General features: G+C 37.6%; 1 protein-coding gene across 1 annotated transcript in view; it reads left to right on the forward strand.

The window, feature by feature from the left end:
* The window catches only part of MSRA (methionine sulfoxide reductase A), a 74,459-nt gene that overhangs the window by 22,888 nt on the left and 30,729 nt on the right, over positions 1–20,842 (forward strand). Inside the window, exon 2 of the mRNA XM_009577742.1 lies at positions 11,933–12,037. Coding sequence (XP_009576037.1) covers positions 11,933–12,037 — 105 coding nt within the window. The remainder of the gene's footprint in view (positions 1–11,932; positions 12,038–20,842) is intronic.

Here is a 20,842-nt window from a genome sequence, read left to right on the forward strand (position 1 = left end):
GGGGGGGAGCGGGAAGAGAGCGAGTGGCTGCGTGGGGTTTGGCTGCCTGCCGGGTTAAACCATGACAGTCTAGTATAAATTACTTCTGAATTTTCATCCTACTACTCTTTTTGCTGGAAGCCCTCTGAATGTCTGTCTGTCGTCGTGAAGTTCTCTGCTTTGTTGCTGTCTCTTCAGTTTGACGTCTGTGAGAGGTCTCTGGTGAAACCAGGTTGCCTGTACTGCTTTTTGCATATTTGTTTTTGGGAATCATGAGGGAAATTCATGATCCTAATCATATTTATGTGTATCATATAACTGCCAGATTAGTTTAATAAAAGTTAAATATGAAAGAGAAGCTTTCAGAGTACAAATATAGCAATCTATCCCTTTTTTTGTGTTCAAGCCTACGATTCTCAGATGTTAAGATATGTACAGTTTTCTTCCAAGCTGGTGTTCAGATTGACAAAGAGTGAGAATTGGCATATTTCGGAAATCTAACCTTGCATTCAGAGATCTCCTCAGAGTAGTAACCTCTTGCTGAAATCACTCTAGAGAGAACAGGATAAAACTATGTTTTTTGTTATTCTAGTGGAAAAGAACAGATATTAGAATATATTACTCTCGTTTCTTCTTTTTATATTCCAGATTATTTAACATTTTCCAAGTCCTTACATTGAGCTTGCTATAAATAGATGTCCCTACATGTTATATTTACCTCCATTTATCCCTTTTCAAAGCTGTTCTCAATGCACAGCATATTCTTCACATTTCTGTTATTCTTTGCCTTCCATTATGCCCATTTATTTAAGGAAATTCTGTGTGTTGCATAACTGTAGCAGAGAGGCTTTGCAGCTAAAAGCTGTAAACTTTTACGGAAAAAATCGATCATATTTTCTGCTAAATTGACATTAAAAAAATATTCCCTTTATAGATTGAAGCTAGATTTCAGTACTGAGTCCAGGCATTTTATTTATATATATATATTCTTCACTTTTCCATCTATGCTTTTTCTGTACCAGAGCACAGCCCCAATACTGCTTTGGTTTGGGATGTTACAGCCATTTTTGTGAACAAATCTCCCATTAAGACTTTTTCTGGAGACTTGGGTCTCTGTCGCTCCTTACTCTTGAACCCGCTCACAGTTGTCCTGGAACATCACTCCCTTTCCAACCAAAAGGGAATTCTTGCTTTCCATTTGCCTTCTCAGGAAGAAGTCACAGTTGAAGCAAACAAGTAAAGCTTTATATGAGACAGCAATACTCAGGCTAGTGAACACTTTTATTCTTCGACTTTTTCAAACACAATTTTTTTTTTTTTGTTTGCTTTAGGAGCTATGAGAAGTGTAAATATTCAGGCAAACTGAAATACAATCTAGAAATAATGGTCTCAGCTTCCTAACCATTTGTGAACTTGTGATTCAGTGGATTTTTAGGTTCTTGCACCCACTCAAATGGTCTGTGCTGCTAGGACAGGCTCTGGAAAATTGCTCTCGAGTCATTCTTTGCTCTCTGCAAGCAGCTTCCTCTATTCCTGGCAGATGCAGCGGTCAGAAGGGTCCTGCTCTTCAAAGACTTGTCTTTTGTTTCTCTGTCTCTCAGAGCTTTTTGGGGATTGTATTAACATTTGGTTTATTCACTGCTCTTTAAGGAAAATTTCAATGTTTCAACCATCTTTCCTCATTTTGCAGTCATCTTGTCCTAGGGTACTTCACTTTGGAAGCTGTTTGTGTTATGACTCTATGTTGTCTTTGGCAAGAGAAGGACATGACACAAGTCCTAAAGCCATTGTCTGACTTCGCATCCACCAAGGCCGCACTGAGGTAGCATTTTTATAATTCAGTCAGGATTCAATCATTATATACAATTCCATTTCTGAAATGATCACAGTCTGCCACCTCATGCATGGCAATGGGTTGTATCTGGAGACAACTTCACATATCTTACATGCAAAATCCTGAGGAAGACATTAGGATACTTGCTCAAGATGAGATAGCAGATCTGTGTCTGGACCAAAACTGAGCCAGAGGGCTGCAGTTTGTGTCAGGGGATTTTACAATAAAATAAATGGAGATGAAAGGAATGGTTTAGTTGCTTAAAGGGACAGACGTTTAGATGCTGTATCTGAGATATCCACGCAGGGCTGACAAATTGTCACTGGGCGTGTAGGAGACCTGCTGCCTTCTGGAGCAGGAGCTAGAGTCCAGACAATTTGTCCTAAGCCATCTCAAATAAACTACCTGCCTTCATGGCACAACTGAATTAGTGTCTTAATTTCATGCAGCTGAAGATAGCATCCTATTTATTGAGCTTGTTAGAAAAGATTTTTTTTTTTTAAATGGTAGGTAGTATAGCCAAATTATTACCTTTTGAAATTCTTATCTGAAGTCAAAATTGCATCACCATATATATTCCACACATCATATCATAACTGAATTTTTTGTTATCTAAGCATGATACTATTGTTTCCCTTAGCTCCACACTAAATATTTATATTAGGTAAGGTTTTGCATTTGGGTTTTAAAACAACAGAAATGCTGTCAGCCCAGGGCTTGTAGTATTTAGCGAAATTATGTTGCATATATGGAAAATTAATTATGAAGAACACAATGTAATAGTGGGTTATGCTCTGCAAAATGGGGATAATGGAATCCAAATTTAGAAAGTACTTTGAAGTCTTTAGGACAAAGGCATGGTGCAACTGTGACATAGTATTAATCTTTTATCCTCAAAGTTTTTCATGCCCGTGGATAACAGGATATATTTTCTGGGCAGATCTTTATTCACTGTGTTTATCTGTTATGATAAAAAATGTCAACATAATTTCATTAATTTAATTTTTCAAAGGAGCTTTGCAATGAAACAATCTTATGAGCTACTAAATTCGTAACTGCATGACAGCAGAAATTGATGATACTAGAAGTAGGCTAAAACTGTGTGGAATGTAATGTGGTGGGATAATGACTCCTGTGCTTTAACAGTGGCCGAAGTTTGAGTTGCAGTTCGGTACGGGTCTTATCCCCTAAGCAAAGGGCAATGACTTTAAGTCGGACGCCCCAAGGTCTTACACTGCTGTGTTCTGTCCCCAATTCTCTTCTATTTCTATACTCCTTTTTTATGTTTTTCAAGAATGACATGTATACCTAATGCTAAGCAATGAATCATAGTATCATAGAATCTATTAAGGCTGTTTATAATTTATAAAAGAGCATATATATGAATAAAAGACAGTCTTTTATGTATTTCAGTTTCTCACAGCTTTGTTACAGTAGCCTTCTTATGTTCCTTAATAGACATTTTCTTATCTGACCTAATAGGCACAAATATGTCAGATAAGGAATTAATTCAAGGGGAAGTGAATGAGTAGGACTATGGAAAACAAGGACTTAAGTTCTGAATGACAACATTTTTTTCTTCTGAGGAAACTAAATTCACTCAATCCAAAGTATCCAATAGATACTTTGGTTCCATGGCAATGTAAGATGCTGTCAGTAATACAAGATTGCTGTTAGTTATGAGGCTAAGGTTCTGTGATTCCAATTACTCCTTCCGTATTTAATCCTTCATTTTATTAATTAACTTTGTAATATGTGTCCTAACCTAAAGCTAGCATTTCTTACTTGCATGACTACTTGTTTTGTTCTATATTCACCTAATCTAGTGTTCAGATTCACACAGGCTAGATGTTGCAAGCTTGGCATTGCATTTCCTTGGTGCCAAGTATAACTGGTTTGTCAGTAAATATAATGTAAAGGCTCTGTCCATCTGATGTGTAAGTTTAGAGTTAAATTTGGGCTTTTAAATGAGAACTTTGTAAATGTGGCAATATGGTGTCTTTCTGTTCCCAACACTGTAGCTGAAAGATTTTAACTCACCTATATAAAGATCATATAGAAATTGTAGTTAGGTTAGAGTCTACCTCATCAACCATGGTGAGAAGAAGATAATACAAAAGTCCCAACTCTTTGTACAGATAGTTTGGGATAGAAAGGCTTTGTTAAAGCTAAGTGAACAAAGGAAAAAGAGGGGCAGTTCATTTATATATTCACAGCATTTAAGGCTGGTAAGGGCTCACTGCATTATTTAATTTGACATCTTTTATATATAGGTCATTACATTTCATCCAGTTACTATTTTATTAAGCCCTATAACTTTTTCCTCTAAGTTTAACTGGTATTTGTCTGAAGTGTCTCTCCCCGAAGGAAGTCTGATTTGATTTGAAAACATGAGGAGATGAAGAATCGACCACTTCCCTTGGTTTATAGAACATAGGTTTATAGGAGCACCAACTGATCCAACAGTGTAATTGAGCAGTGTAGTGTTTTGTAGCAGATAACCATCTTCAGTATTTTAAATATGTGCCTACTTTTCCATTTGAATTTCCCTGGTTTCCATTCCTACCACTGGCTCTTGATACGCCTTTTCATTGCTTGTTCAAAGACCCCTTTTGCACTTAGTCATTCTCTTGCTGAGAAGATGCTTATATGCTTTAATTAAAAACCTCTAGGTTTTCTTTTTGAAAAGCTAAACATATCATGCTCTTTGTGGCTGTCACTGAAACTATTTTTGAGGATCTGACTTAATGTCAGGATTGATCTCTCCAGTGCTGTTCCTACCAACCTCTTCCTTACTTAGGCACCCCAATTCAGTCACTCTTCCCTTTTATTGCAATATTGCAATGAAATTCTGTATTTACTTGCTTGTCTATTGCCACCCTTGCACTTTCCTCAAAGATTGTTCCCTATTTGCAGGTATGGTGTGTGTCACTTGTTCCCTTAAGTAGAGATTTTACGTATGACTGTTTTTAATACATTTTTGATTGAATGGGCCCAGCGCAGCAGTAATCGCTTTATAAGACCATCCTATCAGCCTTCTCATCTGAGTTATCCACAGATTCTGGAAGTTGAGGCTTTTACTTCTTTAAAATTACTGATGAAAGACTTTAACAGCAACAGACTTTGTACCAATCCCTGCAGAGGACAGATAAAAATGCTGCCATTCAATGCTTGTTCCCTTTAGACAATTTTTTTTGAACTGTCATTTAGACAATTCTTAATCCATTTAACATGTGCACTATTGATATTGTATAGTGCTAATTCTTTAATCAGACTGTCATGAAGTAATAAGTCAAAAGCATTAATAAAGTCTAAGTCTATTACATCCGTGCTATTACATCCTACATTTATTACAACTAGACTTGTAATTTCATGAGAGAATGAAATCGAGTTCGGCTGACAAGACTTATATTCCATACAACCATGTTGACTGGCATTAATTATATGCCTATCTTCAACATTTTTTCTTCAGTTGAATGCCACATGAGATATTCAGTTGTGTTGTCCAGGAGCAATGTCAGACTAATCCTTAAGATGATGTGGTTCATCCAGTTCTGTGACGTTTGCAGTACCCTGGCTAGCAAAGCAACACAACTCAAGAGGGATATACCATATCCTGTGTTGCAAGCAGACTGATTTCCCTAGGATGTAGACATTTCTCCCAATAAAAATGGTAAAGAAGCTTTCCACCGACATCTGCAAGAAATCACTGGAATTGTTTTTGAATCTGAGATTCCTTTTGAATGAAATAAATCAGAATATGCTCTCTAGGAGCACACTTAGTGCACTCCAACTGTGAAAAGCAGTCAGTCCAGAGGGAGTCTAAAGTAATCCCTCCTGAAGTGTTTGCAGTGTGGACATTCAGCCTATAGAAGACATAACCTATAAGGACAGTGTCTCTTGTTGTCCTATAGGCTATATAATTGGTTTTCTTTCCTTTTATGGATTCTTCAATGTACAGCTATTTTAGAATAAGTAGAAAAAGTGTCAGTAGTAGTGGTCGTGCTTTCAGATATTCTGTTCAGTGTCTTCTTATCAGAAAAAAATTGGCTGCTAAAGAATACATGGGATTTTAGCAAACAAAAATAAAAACTTTTTGTAGCTATATATATTTAAATTTTAAATACTTGCAAATAAGAAACAAGTTCATTTAGTAGTTTTGTTTTGCAGATTTTTAGAAAAAAGCAATATTCTTTGTTCAAACTGACAATCTCCTTTATTTTAAATTCATTCAACTAGTTTTACTGAAAAATAGGACCGAATTTCTGTGAAAAAAATTATCAGTAACAGCATTTTGTACCCTGTTTTTCACTGTGACCTTTATTCTCTTAATTTTGATTTGACGGGGTAAAAAACTAAGTGATTGTAACAGTCACCAAAAATGCATTTTATAGCAGTTCATTGTTCTATTAGCAAATTTTCTTATCTTTTAAAATTTTCATTTACTGTGTAATTAATCTGTCCTCTGCTAAAACAAATGAATAAAATTTAAGAAAATTCTCTCTTTAGATGTAAGCACCACTTTGTAGCTGCTGTATGTGCTACTTTCTGTAGGCACGAGAGGAGGCATGGTTTCCTGTGGTCCAGGCAGAAGTTTCTAGAATTTAGGGAAAGTTTTATTTTGATTAACAACTGCAGGAGTGGCTGGCCCATAGTGATAAATTGGCTTCTTGCTGTATAAGATTGACATATTTTAGTACAACTGTATAAAAGAGCGTGGATCACACTGAGAAGGTAAAGCGTTATATTTTGTAAAGCAGAAATTCACAGTGGATAATAAACCAAAGATTATCTCCTAGTTCAATGCTAACAAAGTCATTAAAGTTATTTGAGATATAAAGAAGAAGGTAAAAAAATAGTAGCCACATGTTTGTGCCATTGTATACCTGATTTACTCTACAGTCTCTTCCGAACAGTGGGAAAATCACCCTGAAAAACTGAAAAGTGGTCAGGAAACCATGAGTTGCAGGAGCTGAATGTGTAGATAGGGGCTGCTCACCATCTCTCCAAGCAGAACAACAAGGGGCTCTCAGAAGAAGCCAGTGGGAGCCAAGTTCAGATAAAGGCAGTTGGTCCTTCATGTGCAGTGTGGTAGATATATCACATAGGCTTTTTCAGCCCTTCCCTGGCTATCTGCTTATGGCCGTGGCCAAAGAAGGGCTGGAGGTCTGAACTAGTACATTCTTATTACATTCTTATTCTTCTCAAGAAGTTATAAAAGTGTCCAAAAGATTAATTAGAAAGATCAATTCACTTAAATATTCAGAAAGAAGAGGTAAGGGATGACTTCCTAGTAGTCTTTGTCTGTGCAGAAAGACCTTTAAATAAATAAACTCAGGTAACAAATAAAATGTCTGTTGTCTTTGTTTTTCTTCTTTGCTTGTTTCAAAGGTGAGAGGTATTAACCTCTCGATGTAGTTACCTTGACTTCTGGTGGATTTTCTGTCCGTTGGGTTCTTTGGGTCAAGAGCTGTTACTTTTCTAAGTATGAAATATGGGCCTGCTCCAGTGAAATCTCTCGTCTGTGTTAGGCAGGAAGTCAAATAAAATTATCATAATGACCCTTCTTAAAAGTCTATCAGTCTGTGATTATTTCCATTCTTTACGTCATCGTTACTTTAAATGTAAAAAAGTGAAAGTTAAGTAGATCCCCAAAGTTTGGGTTCTCAGTGTGTTAGTGATGAAGCCGTTGTTTGTTTATTTAACTCGTTGCTATTTTAGGAAGAAGCTGGAAATTTTATTAGCCGTAACTACAACATAATAAAAATTCCCAGGCTAGTTTGGAGAAACAGATGCTCAAAAGACCTACTACTTTTTCATGTAATACTTTGCATATTCACTAGGGCCTAGGCTTTAGCCAGTGCAAATTGTTTTAGCTCCAAAATCAATAAGCTCTGAAATGTGCATCAGCTGAAGATCTGCCACCTATTTCTTTAAATTATATTTAGTCATTTACTGAATTTAGGCCCTTTATTTCAGTGGGTAAAGAGAGGCAAGTCCCTTTTTATTGAAGAAGTGGGGCAGGAGGGAACCATTTTGGCGTTGCTTCAATTTTATAACTTAATTCACCCAGGGCTGGACTACCCGGAGATGAAGCCCACGTGTCATGTAGCAGCGCCGAAGCTGCTGGGTGGCCGGGTATTCACAGGTGAGGTGCTCTCACGCCCGCCCTTTGAAGTTGTTGCACTTTGACGGAAATAATTAAATGCTTACTGGATACGGCAAGTTAAAAAGAAGGAGTTCGCTTCTATAATCCGTCGGCTTGGGCACTCACCTGGGAGATGATTAAGAAGGTGAAAATCTAAACACTATTAGGAAGCAAAAAATTGAAAAGGAGCACTGAGGTGTCACTCAGATGTCTTTTTCTATTGCTTTTTACAGGAACGTTTTTGCCAGAGTTTGAATCCCCACTGAAAGAGCTCACTGTAGCTAATCCTCTGAGAGTGGCTATGTTTTCTAAGTGGGAAATGGATATAGGATAAACAGACAATCTGTTGTTGGCACACAGCCCTCTCTGCCATGGTGTAATAAAGTCTTATCGTCTGCAGCGAGGTTCTTCAATGGCTAAGCTCTTTCTAACGCTGAAGGAGAACTGAGCACCATAACTGGAAATATGATAATCGCACCTATAAATAAAGGATTTCTATTTGCGCAGTTAACAGCAAATGAAATTATATTTAGTGATTCAATAAATTATTTAAAAAACATGGTTCAAACTTTGAGCTCTTTTTTGGGAGAAGGCTTCTAGAAACGTTCATACTTGTTAAAACTTTTGGAACTTAAAGTGAAGCATGCTTTTGCTGTGGAATATTAAAAATCAGCTAATTAAAAGCAATAGGTGAACTGAGGATACCATGACTCTCTGACTTAATATAAATGAACCTTTCATGAGAAATTCTGAAAGAGGCACTAAGGTGAAGAGCTGAATATCACTGAAAGGATAGCATCTCTTGCTGATCATTTTAAATCATTTCAGCTGTTCAGTGTTAGCCTGTTAAATTTCTCGTTAAGAGACATGCAGCTTTTTTGAGAAAAGTAGGTTTATTGTTTCTCTTTGATTCCTGCCTCTCCATTTTAAGAAATCTTACAAAAAAGATTTGATTAGAAATATTTCAATGATTTTTTTTTACAATACAGAGGAGTGGTTAGCTGGTTTGATGCCTGCTCTGTTCTTTTGGCACTGTACTGTACCAAATGTGTGAAACCCAAACTGAAATGTGGTTATTCTGTTTTCATAGTCGAACTTAAGCCTAACACAAAAAGTGAAATAAGATCACAGGGAGAACCCACTTTAAGTTTCCTTTTGCCACTTGGGCTGCAGCTGAGTCACGTTCAGCACCGATGAGCTGGTAGTTTCTACACGCTACCTAGGGTAACCTCGTGCTATCTTTTGATTCCTTCTCGTGGGGCATGTTGCACCTGCGGAGAGATTGCTCTTTTTCTTTTCCTGTCCCTTGGTACCATTTTCTCTCTGTGCTTCTTCTAGGAAATCTTGTGGTTAATCTGTCCCACATGGAGCCTTTTACCTGTCTGTTTGCTCATGTGTACCCAGGTGATTGGTAGAGTTTCCACTAAAATTGTTGGGAAGTAGGAGTGCTCGCCACAAATGACTAAGATTGTTCTTAGTAGAAATAACCATACCTTATTCTGAAAGAAAATCCACTAGACTGTAGAAAAGCTTTGAGGAAAATTAGAGGTGAATCTGATAGGACCAGCAGCATTACCTCCTTGCTTTTCCTGGGAGGATAAATATTGATTTTAAATATGCTCTAGGTTCTAACACTCTGTTAGCCACGCATCTGAGGATTTTTTCCTCAAGGTCAGGCTATAGTTCTCAGAGTAGCACCATTACTTCCGTATTCAGAGGAAAAGAAGAAAGCTGATTCTTTGAACTTCTGGATTAGTCAGAGTAGACAGTGTTGACAAGATGTAATTGCTGCTTCATTTGAGAGGAAAGGTAATGCCTCTGTTGTTTTGAAGTTCTTTAAGAAGCTCTCTTGTGATCTAAACCTAGTCATCTTAGACAAGCAATTTGCTTCTGAGTGATAAGAACTTTTCATAAGGTTCACATTGTCTTAAAAATAAAAGAATTAAAGTCAGAAGCCACTCCTTAATCTCTTTTTAGTTATACGATGTAGGCTTGCGAGACCTGGACAAACCACTGTCCATTTGTTCTCCTTTATCTCAAGCAACAATAAAATTCCCGACCTGGGCTTCAGCTAAGGCAAAAACCATTATTTTCACTGATAGTCTATATTAAACCGTGAAATTTGGAATAAATTCTATCCCTGACCTAAGATGGCCATCAGTTCATGCCATAATATAGAAAGACCTTTTCACTTTATTATTAAGCCAATTATCTGTGACTTGTATTTTTATTCTACTAAATGTATGATCCCTTTCTGCTAACCTACCATCAGAATTTGACTTCAGATAATGAGTTGCTTCTATGGACTTCAATAGGCGTAGTGCACGTGAAAGAGGAATTGGGCCATCATTTGCCTGGACAGTATCCTGGTGGACAGGATGACATGGCTTTAGCTGCAGGTTACATAAAACTTGCACATTTTTGTCTTTTAATCTCACTGAGCGTATCTTTGTTGTATTGTGAAGCACACTAAATAGGAACCAATTTGATTTTATCAGAATTTCCATTACAGATATCCCAGATGTGTCCCCTTTTACTCCTCTGCATTCTAGACTAAATTTAATCCCAGTCTTTTAAATCCCTCTTAATAGCTAGCCCACCTCTCTGTGCCTCGTTTAGGTTTTCTTCATTTCAGGTGCCCCATTAACTGATATAATGCTGTCATACGTTTCCCTGTTATGTCTCTTTTAAATATCCTAGCATCCTTTTTATTTCTTTCTACTTTGTTTTTTAATTAAAGTTTCTCTTGGTACTGAATTGGTGTTTCTGCTGAACACTCCTCAGTTACTCATAGACTCTGATTTTTCTTGTTTGGTGACAGCTAATTCAGAACCCATCACTGGGCCAGATTCAGCTGGTTGTTGCATTGCATGAAATTCAACAATTCTGTTGAAGTCAGTTGAGTAAATCTGAAGTTTATGCTGGTATAAATGAAACAAAAACCTGTCCTAGTGTGATCAAGGAGCTTATTATGTCCTCGCCAAAAGGCAGATCTGGCTGTCCAGTTTAGTCTTGTTTAGTATTTACTTATTATGATTTAACTGAAGAATAGGATAAGTTTTTTCCCCGTTCATGCATATATTATGACAACAAATATGCCTACATTTATAAATATATAATATTTATAAAATATAAAATGCTTGCATAGCACTCAGTGCAATGGACTTTCACCCTGAGATGTCTGAGCACTCATCAATCTATTAGTTACAATTGAAGTGAATTACGTGGCCAGATTGTTCACATTTTGTGAAGCTGGATCTTTCAATAATATAGTGAGTGATTAGACACATAAGGAATGAAAAAAATCATGCTCATAATGTAACTGAAAAATAGGAATAATATGTTTTAATGTGCCGTAACACCTGCTAATCTTCTTTGAACTTCATCTGCTGTCATGAAGTTCAGTCAGGCTCTCTTTGACTCTTTTTGAAGCCCGTTGGCAGCAGTGATTTGGATGATGTGAAATAGTTTGAAATTATTTGTGTGATCTTGTGTAAACATGCCCTTGAAATTTGTTTTCATAATCAATTATTTTATCCATATCTTATCTCACGGAAACGAAGTTACATACTGTCAAGACAACTTAGACATATAAGTTTTCATATTTTAATGTTGTATTTAGAATATTTTAAAATATTTTACTAGTTGTCAGTTACAAATATTTAAGAACTATTAATTTTTTTTCTTGTAAGCTGACAAACTACTGTAATAATATCACTGTCTTACCTTATTGCCTCTCTGGATAGTTTATTTCATAATAGCCTTGTCCAAAGTAGCAGACATCTTAGAGTTGGCATGTATATAAAATATTGTGTAAAAAGGCTTAAGTATAAATGATGGTAAATCAAAACACCTTTAGGAAAAGAAAAAAAGGAAAACAATGGATTGTGCTTTGAAGCTCAGATATAAAAAACTAGATATGCACTAGTTAATTCTCACTAATAACATCTGAATTTATTTTGTCTTTTAAGGTAAAACTGGCCACACAGAGACTGTACGAGTAGTATATCAGCCAGAAAACATCAGCTTTGAGAAACTGCTCAAGGTCTTCTGGGAGAATCACGACCCGACACAAGGTAGAGTGATGAGTGAGCCAGTATTTAATTATCTTACTAATTACAGCTGGGATAATTAGTGTTTGAGCTGCATGGAAGAGATGAACCTTGAAATCACACTGGAGCTCAAGAATATTATTGCAGACATTTATTGACAGAGAAAGAGAGGAAGAGAGAGAATGAGAGTACAGAAACTCACAATACCCCTCCTCCTTTACAGCTGTCTGTGCTGGGAAAATTCCCACAGAGAGGCACAGTAGACAATAGAATTTTTTTTTTTTCAACTTTGATTATGACAATTTCTTCTGTAATGCTACCTTTTGTCTCTTAAATTAAAGCATATTTCTTCGCAGCTTTAGAGCTGGTCGTTTTATTTGTGCTGAGGACCTTTATCCTTCATAAAAATTTTTGCTTGTTTTTTATGTTTTTCAATGGCAGTGAATATCTTTTATGATTAGAAAAAGGGAACAAAAAGAGGTAAGAGATGGTGTGTAGAGGCAGCAGCAGAGCATTCTAGCTATTTGCCTTTTGATTTAATTTATCTTTCTTGGAAGAGGCTTCGTGATGACATTACACACATCTGTGCAAACATAAATGGGAAACTGTGTTGAGAAAACATTTTACGTGTTTATATAGTTTCAATAAACATCATCCTTTCTACCATTTCCCAGAAATACTACACACAGTAACTCATTTCAATATTTTAACAGCTATCATAATTATGCCACTTGTTACTACATCTGGGAACAAAAAATGCAGATGATGATACCTTCACAATGTGATACCATCCTGGGAAACAGTAACTCTGAGAAGGATCCAGGGGCTATTGTGGATAAGTGTCTTCCGGTGAGCCCAGAGTACGATGCAAAGACAAAAATGGCTATTGCAACTCCTACCTATATGAAAAGGGAAGCCTTAGTCAGGAGTATGACAGTTATTTTCTGTATGCAGAGTCAGTAAAATCTCAGAACATTTTGTGTAGTTTGTGTGTTGACATACCAGGAATTACACAGAGATATTGCTGGGGAGGGACAGAAAAAGGATATAGAGCCTAGAAAACTGGCTTGGTGCTGTGAATAAACACGTTCAACTAGTTGAAGAGACATAACACTACGATCAAGTAATCTTTACAGGTGCTTATGTAAGGAGCAGATACCTTATAGTGAGGTTGACAACCCAACCACTGGTAAGCCATAACAAGTTCCAGTAGCTGGAAGCTGAAGTTTGAAAAGTTCCACCCTGGAATAAAATAGTTTCACAGCTCTCAATGTAATTAAACGTTGGAGTCTTTTTCCATCACCATCCTTTCAAGTCTTTAAGATGAGATAATTTATCATTTCAAAAGAGGCGCTTGATTCAAGTCTTGAGCAGAAATTCTATGTCTGTGTGTCAAGTGTGGTGGCCTATACTTATGATTTATGAGCCTCCCTTTTCAACTCCTTCCTTTATAGTTGTGTTCAGAGAAACTTGTCTGCACCATCCTTGAAATACTTGCAGCTCTGCATTAAGACAATGACCATCTTCAAATCATGCTTCAGGGCCATCGTGGTTTGCTCCTAGGGGTCAGGAAGGAGGCTTTCTCCCTATCCCACCAGTGGTTAGTTTTAGGTCTTTTTTTGTTCTTTTTCCTTTGACTTGTCAGAGATCGGCCATCACCAGAGGCTGGCTTCTTTGTAACGGGCTGGTTGTTTTGATATAGCAGAGAATCCTATTTCTAAATAATCGGTTCATGTGTCTTGCTCACATGTTGGGATTCATCCTGATTGCCAGAGCTGGGGAACTAATGGCCAGGACTATAGGATTCTTCACCTTCCAGAGCAGTATGAGGAATGGATTTCTGCTGAAATAATGTGGGCTACTACATCTGCCATGGCTGTAGTCTTGGCTTTGACAGCGTATGGTTGGGCTCTGCCTGTGGCACACGTACAATAGGTCAGTCTCTAAAGGACTTCAGTGCTTTAGGCTGGCTGAGGTTCATATGCTGGACACAATGGCATGTGGATGAAGTGTAGTAGTTGTGATAAACAGGTCAGATCAGATGAATTTATGATTCCTTCTGGCTTTAAAACAAAGTAAAATTATGACATTATGTCTTTATATTCACCTTGCTTTCTCCATAACAGAGGTTCAAAATAGTTCCAGTCTGTGCTTTCAAATGAAGGTTGGATGCTGGCAGATGTATGATTCACTCTTTGATTTCTGGCAACTGGGGAAACATCACCTAATTAGCCCGGGCACAAAGCCACGCTAATGTGGCTGTATTCCTTCTGGGATGTGAGCTAATATCTCCGCTTGACACTGTGCTGTGTAGATACCCAAGTCATTCACAACTACCTCAGGCACCTATGTGGCACTGCAGTGCTTGGTGTAAACATACCTAAGCCTTTAACTAAGCTTGGCTCAGTAGAATTTCCAAATGGTTCTTCTGTAATAATTTGCCAAAGGTGAGAGCATCACTTTATCCACAGAAAAGATAGCAGTCTTCTCTGAAGACTTTGCATACCCCAGACTTGGAGAAGTTGATTTACCTATGTATTTTTATGGTTGCTTAATGCTAATCTCCATTCAGGAACTTTGCAAAACTCATCACATCTCTAACACCTTTCTTGATTTGAAGAAAACCTAAAGCACAAGGTTCCAGTTTCAAGTTTCTTTGGTTTGTAAGATAGGGATGGTATGCTTATATAGCCTTTCAAGTTTGAGCAGTTAGTAGTAGAAGATCTTTAAGGTGGAATTGTTTCTTTGTGTTGATTTGTACCTACTCCCTGCTTTTAGTTTGCCATGGGAAATGTGGTTTTATGTAAAGATACTGAAAGTGAGAGTTATCTCTCTGACCTATGATATTTTCCTCCTTTCGTGACGTTCAGCTGTATGCACACGGTAAGTCTTATTTAGCCAGCCTTATGGGAATGCAGGACTCAGTCTGTCAAAGAAAAGTTTTTTACCAAGCAGATAATTAGGAAGATTTCTTATTCATGAAATTCAGCACACTCTTTGGATGAATCCAGTGTCTCATATAGTCAGCGAATGCTGGACTTCTTGAGTATAGCGCTCACTCAAAAGTATAAAAGCTTTGTCTGTGGCACTGTCTTACCCTTTCTCCAGAAGTTGGGTTAGCACCATTTAAACCCTTCTGTCCCCAGCAGAGATAATGGACTTGTCTAATTGTTCTAATGTCATTAAGCATCAAATATGTACATTCTGTTGCAGTTAAAGACCTTTCAAATATCAATCTAGATGGTACCAAGTTGCTAAAGAGTACAGACTGGCAGTCCTATCATTCATTATTGTATGAGTGTATTAATATTCAAAAGTTCCTGCTTTCCAAACAGTTGGACCTTCTGCCTTCAAGATGAGAGTGACATCTCACTGGGATTCAAATTTTCTCTGGGAGGCAGCGTGGCTCTTGTTTCGTGAAGCTCTTGAGTCTAAGTATTATATAGAAGTCTATTGAAAAGCAAGAACCTTTGATCAAGTCAAACAGTCTATGAGTTGAAAGGGATTCTCCCAGATGAGCATCTCCTAAGTGTGGGGACCTGATAAAGTCCTCCTTGACTATTAATTTAGGCTCTATTTTATAATTCATTACATTTGGGATACTGAAAAAGCAACAAACAAACGCCCGACTTCTGCCAAGTGACATATGGTTGTCATCTCTATTCAGCCTCTAATGCACAGATCAGCATTCCTTCTCTCCTAGGAATGATCTTATCTATAAGAGGATCGCTCTGTATAGCTCTAGAAGTGCTTGAGGTGGTTGCTTCTTTCTCACTGATACAGAAAAAGAGAATGAATGTGATATGCTGAAAATATGGCAAAAGAATCTTACGGCTATTCACTTTGTACATAATTTTATTTTTCTAAAGTTTATAGAGGTGTAGGGCAGATTCTCTATTGCCCCGTTTTTGCGCTATGAGGCCATCCTCAGAGCCTTCCCGATTTTTAAGATATAAGCCTGATCGTCTCCTTCAAATTACACCCTGACGATGGTTCTGCTGGCACCTCCATGCTGTGTGTTGAGAGGGATGTGGACTTTCGGACCATAAGTTTGTCTGTGTTGTGCCTCAACCTGTAGTTTCACGATTGCTGTAAGCTAATCTTTGACTTAACTGTTAGGGAAAAGGGCAATTTTCTTCTCTCTCCCTGACCTGTCTGCAGGATGCCACCTCTTTCTTTGTGTTGACTCTGGCAATCACAAAGTTCTCGGATCAAGCTGAAAATTAACCCTGCATGAATTTAAGGGTAATGTAATTTTCAGCCAGGACTTAAATTGCCAGGAGCATGGCTGCTAGTGGGACCACCCTTCTGGCGTTAGCTCTGTCCTATAGTGTGTGAGCCAACGGTGAAACCCGACTGCTTATGTTTAGGGAAGAAGATGTCATATTTTATCTGATCAGAAAGTTTGGCCACTCTCTGTGGGATGTCAGAAACTATTTCTCCAAACCTTTGGAAAAAACTATCTGATACCAGAGGACTCTGTTTGTCATGGTGCAAATGTGATTCCTGTAAAGCGTATTACTGTTCATAATCATCCTGACCCAGTGTGTGGTTGAAGTCCTACATGTCTCAGAGATTTCAGCCCAGTCCAAGGCAATTTTAAAGAAAGACTCCTTGTTGCTTTCAATGGCTGTACAGAAGACAAGCAGAAGACAAAACAAATATTATTTCTTTCTCTTTAGAACATGTTTAGGGCAAATGAAAAATCCACTTGCCTCCTTTAGCTCTTTTCTCTCTTGAATACGATCCAAAACGGATGCTTGTTTTGGTAGTTCTGCTCCGATATTTGTCAAGAGTACCTAATCCTTCCCAGCCCACAAAAAATAACTTAGGTACAACTACAGTTCTCTGGAGTAAGCCCCTATTGTACACAAATCCCATCCTTTTTCCTTGCTTCTTCTGGCTTTCTGTTGGGATTTTTGAATTAGTGGAAGGAGCTGAGAGGAAGCCAGGACTCCATAGTTCTGGCCGCCCTCTGACAGTGGGGTGAAGGGCAAAGGCACCCATGGCCAACGCTGCCCGGGAGCTTCTGGAAATTTTCTTCTAGCCTTCTGATTCTTTGAGTGTGAATATACAAAGAACCAAAGTAAGTAATCTCATTCTTCCTTTCTGTCATGAAGAAGTCCTTATCTTGCCTGTGTTTGTGCAGGAAATGTAAGCAGAACCGATATTTTTCCAGCAGTTGAGGACCATCTGTACTACAACAAACTCATCACCTGCCAGAGTCATTCAGAACATCTCTTAGTCCATATGTCTTATGTATCCATGATAAAGAAGAGATGTATGAGACGTTTCTCCTCCCTGTGACCTCCCAAACAGTTTGGCGTTTAGCCTTAGTGCTGATACATGAATTCTTCAGATTAATATCTGTTTTTCATTGTGCTGACCCATTTTAGTTGCAGAGGGTATATTTATTTCTCACCAGTTTTGAAGGACTGTACTTTTTTTAGACATTGCATAAGGAATCTATCATCTGCAAATAATTAAAATTAGACACTAGAAATGACATTGTATTGCTAATGAGCAGATGTGTCTACTTATACCAGTGGAAGAACAGCTGTACACATAAAAAGCGCTACAGCGACCCTAAACCAGCATTATGCATTCTGCTACTTCTGCTAAACTTCATTTAGAGATTAAAAAGGAAAAAGTAATCTCTCCACGTAAAATATGACCATTTTTGATTTTTTTCTTTACATTTCTCTAACTCTCTTCCCTTTATAATTTGAATGAAATTTGCAAGTCTCAGATTAAAGCACAGAGCACCTTTGTCTTGTATTTCAAATGTTATTAAGAGTCCTGATGGTTTCAGCATTATTACAAGGTGTAACAAAAAACAGTAGAAATACAAAATCTATTGTCACCAGACATATTAAATATATTCAAAATAGAATTACCGACCCCTCAGGGAGCCATTCTTGGTCCAATACTCTTCAATATTTTCATTAATGACTTGGAGGATATAGTGGAGAGGATGCTAATTAAATCTGTGGTAAAGACATTGCTAGGAGGCTCTTGGAGGAAACGAATAAAACACAGCTCTGTGTTGATAAATTAAAAAAGCCATGGAAATCGATATGCTGAGGCACAATAAAGATAAATGTATATTGGTTCATGCAGAACTGAATACTCAACAATAGAAATATGCACTGAGTTGTTTGATAGGAGACAGTGTCTTCTATTGCCTTCAGGTTCTTCTAATTCCTGCTCTCGCCAATGAAATCTCAATGGTGGAACATAGTTTACTGATGTCTAGCCATCCCACCAGCGACCAATTTAGTGGTCCTCTGCCCATAATCATCTCATAAATACCTGTGGTCTATACTTTTTGCAAAGTAGCAAAGAGAGTCTTTGCCAGTGGTGCTAACCAATATTGCATTTTGAGAATGCAACTTCATTTCTTTCATGAACTGAAATGCTTAATGTTATGTTGTTCCCATTCTTTGTCCTTTCTCTAGAACTAAATATGCATTAAAAATAAATACATATTATTAGGCTGCTTTGCGTCCCCAGGAATTTTAGTTGTCATGACCTAATTTGCATATTAGACTCTTTTTATCCATATAAATTAGAATAAACTTTTTCTGACCTATATTTCCAGTTTAGGAGATGTTGTTTTTCCATATCACGGTGAGAAGCTGATTTGACTCTGCATCTTTTTTAATGAAGGGGATTATTAGCCGGTTGCTGAGATGGCTGAATAGTTTGCATTATGAAGTGAGTGGTGCTGAATCAATTCTGGCTCAAGGGCAAAAGTCCTTCTGGGCTCTGATTTCTTCTTACTTTTAAACTACTTTTGGCCTATTTATTTTATATGTGACAATGATACGTTAACCAGTTCTCCAGAGCTACTTTGTATATACAAATACTTCAGTATTGCTACAGTCAGTAATAAAACGATTCCTTGAAGATGAGAAAAGCCATGGCATCAGTCTTTTGTGCCATTGAAGATGGCACTGCGACTCTTATGCTGTGGGAAACATGAACCCACCACTCACCTGAAGTAAGGGTAGGTTTAGACTAGATATGAGGAAGAAATTGTTTATGATGAGGGTAAGCACTGGAACAGGTTGCCCAGAGAGGGGCTGTTGAAGATGTCCCTGCTCATTGCAGGGGGAGTGGACTAGATGACCTCTTAAACCCAAACTATTCTATGATTCTATGATTCCTTTTGTTCATAATGCCTGTATCTGCTAAGAAGAACTTTGGAAAATGTTTTTGTTCTATTACAGTCTTCCTCAGGATCATTTCTGGGTTATTTTGTAATTATAGCATAGCTGTGTTTGTAATTGAGGAGAGGAAGAGGAAGGGATGAGGAAGGGAATCTTCATTTTAATTCAGGCTTATTGATTTGTAACTTCTGAAGCAAAATCTGGACTGCTCAATGCTTAGGACTGTCTTCAGTAGCTTTCAAATATCCGTGAAGTCAATGGGTATGTGGTGTGAATAACAGCATCTAGATTTTCATGCATGTTTATAGAATTAGAAAAGAGAAACCTTAGAAGGTCTTTTTCTGCAGAGTTTTTTTGATGAACTGTTCCTAATCTTTATACAAGGAAAGCAATAGACAAAGTCAAAATAAAGTAATACCAAACATTCTTTTCATCTTCAAATAACCCACTAGTGAATTTACTGTATTTGGGTCTAGAAATCTGAGGCACTGAAGCATGGCATCATTAATCATAGTTTATGGTGATTATTAGTAGGCTTTTAATCTTTGTTTTTGTGTATAATTAGGTACAAGAGGTCAAAGCTGACTCTCTTCTAAGCAACAATATTTTCAGTGAATGACTGTTTTTCTCTGCCTGCAATTTTCTCTCGCGTATTTATAAGAGCATACTTGTCTGTGTTTTGAGAGAGCAGTGTCCCATGAGTTTATCTGCTGATAAAAGCAAATGACAACACCGTTACTTTTATTATCACTAATTATTTTTATTACTATTGCAATAACACCTGGTGGATCATAGTAGGTTTAGATTCATAGTGCTAACACATGCCTAAATTTAGGCAAGACACTAGTGAGGAACAGATAAATGAAGAGAAAAGGAACTCTTCTTTCAGATCAAGCCTTCATTCAGACTTTCTAGTTTTGTAAAATATTTGAACGATCTTGAGAAACAGTGTGATGCATTTTGTAACTATTGAATAATAATGCTAATAAAAAGCAAAGAGAATTGGACAGAGATAGAGCCTAGGCTGGTATATTACCACTCCTTCTTGAGGACAGCCTGTCATTTCCACTAATGGACAAGAGGGAGACCTGTTAACTCTTCATGGCCCAAATCTGATAATGTTGGAGGCCTGCATAAAGTCCCTGGTATACCATATGGGAATGTCTCTGTGAACAACTAAGGGGAAAGCAATAGTTACTGACCTACATGAAATACGTGTGATATTTGTGTTTCTCCTTTACTGGAAAAAAACCCTAGCATATGGACAAGCACAAGATAAAAGTTGGAAGCAGAAAAAAATGGTGGGTATTTTGCTGGATTGAACTTAAAACCTACCATTGCAGAGTTATGCATTCTGAAAGTTGCCCCTTTATTTCATATTGGATATAAAGCAGGCTGCCAAAACTTTAGAGACCAATGCCCAGGAAATGGGTTTGGAGAATGCAGAGGGGCAGGAGAGATTTATTCCAGACAGGAGAAGGAGGAGGTGAAGAATGTCCTAAGAGCATTTCTCTTGGCAGCTTCTAATTCTTGGATGACTTTTCCCAGCAGATGGTAGGGTGGGCCATGCTAATTTAGTATGGTGTGATGACGATATGTGAATCACAGAATCATTTGGGTTGGGAGGGACCTTCAAAGATCATCTACTCCAATCCCT

The sequence above is a fragment of the Fulmarus glacialis genome, unplaced genomic scaffold (genome assembly GCF_000690835.1).
Source record: "Fulmarus glacialis isolate BGI_N327 unplaced genomic scaffold, ASM69083v1 scaffold485, whole genome shotgun sequence".
In the NCBI taxonomy this organism is placed as follows: domain Eukaryota; kingdom Metazoa; phylum Chordata; class Aves; order Procellariiformes; family Procellariidae; genus Fulmarus; species Fulmarus glacialis.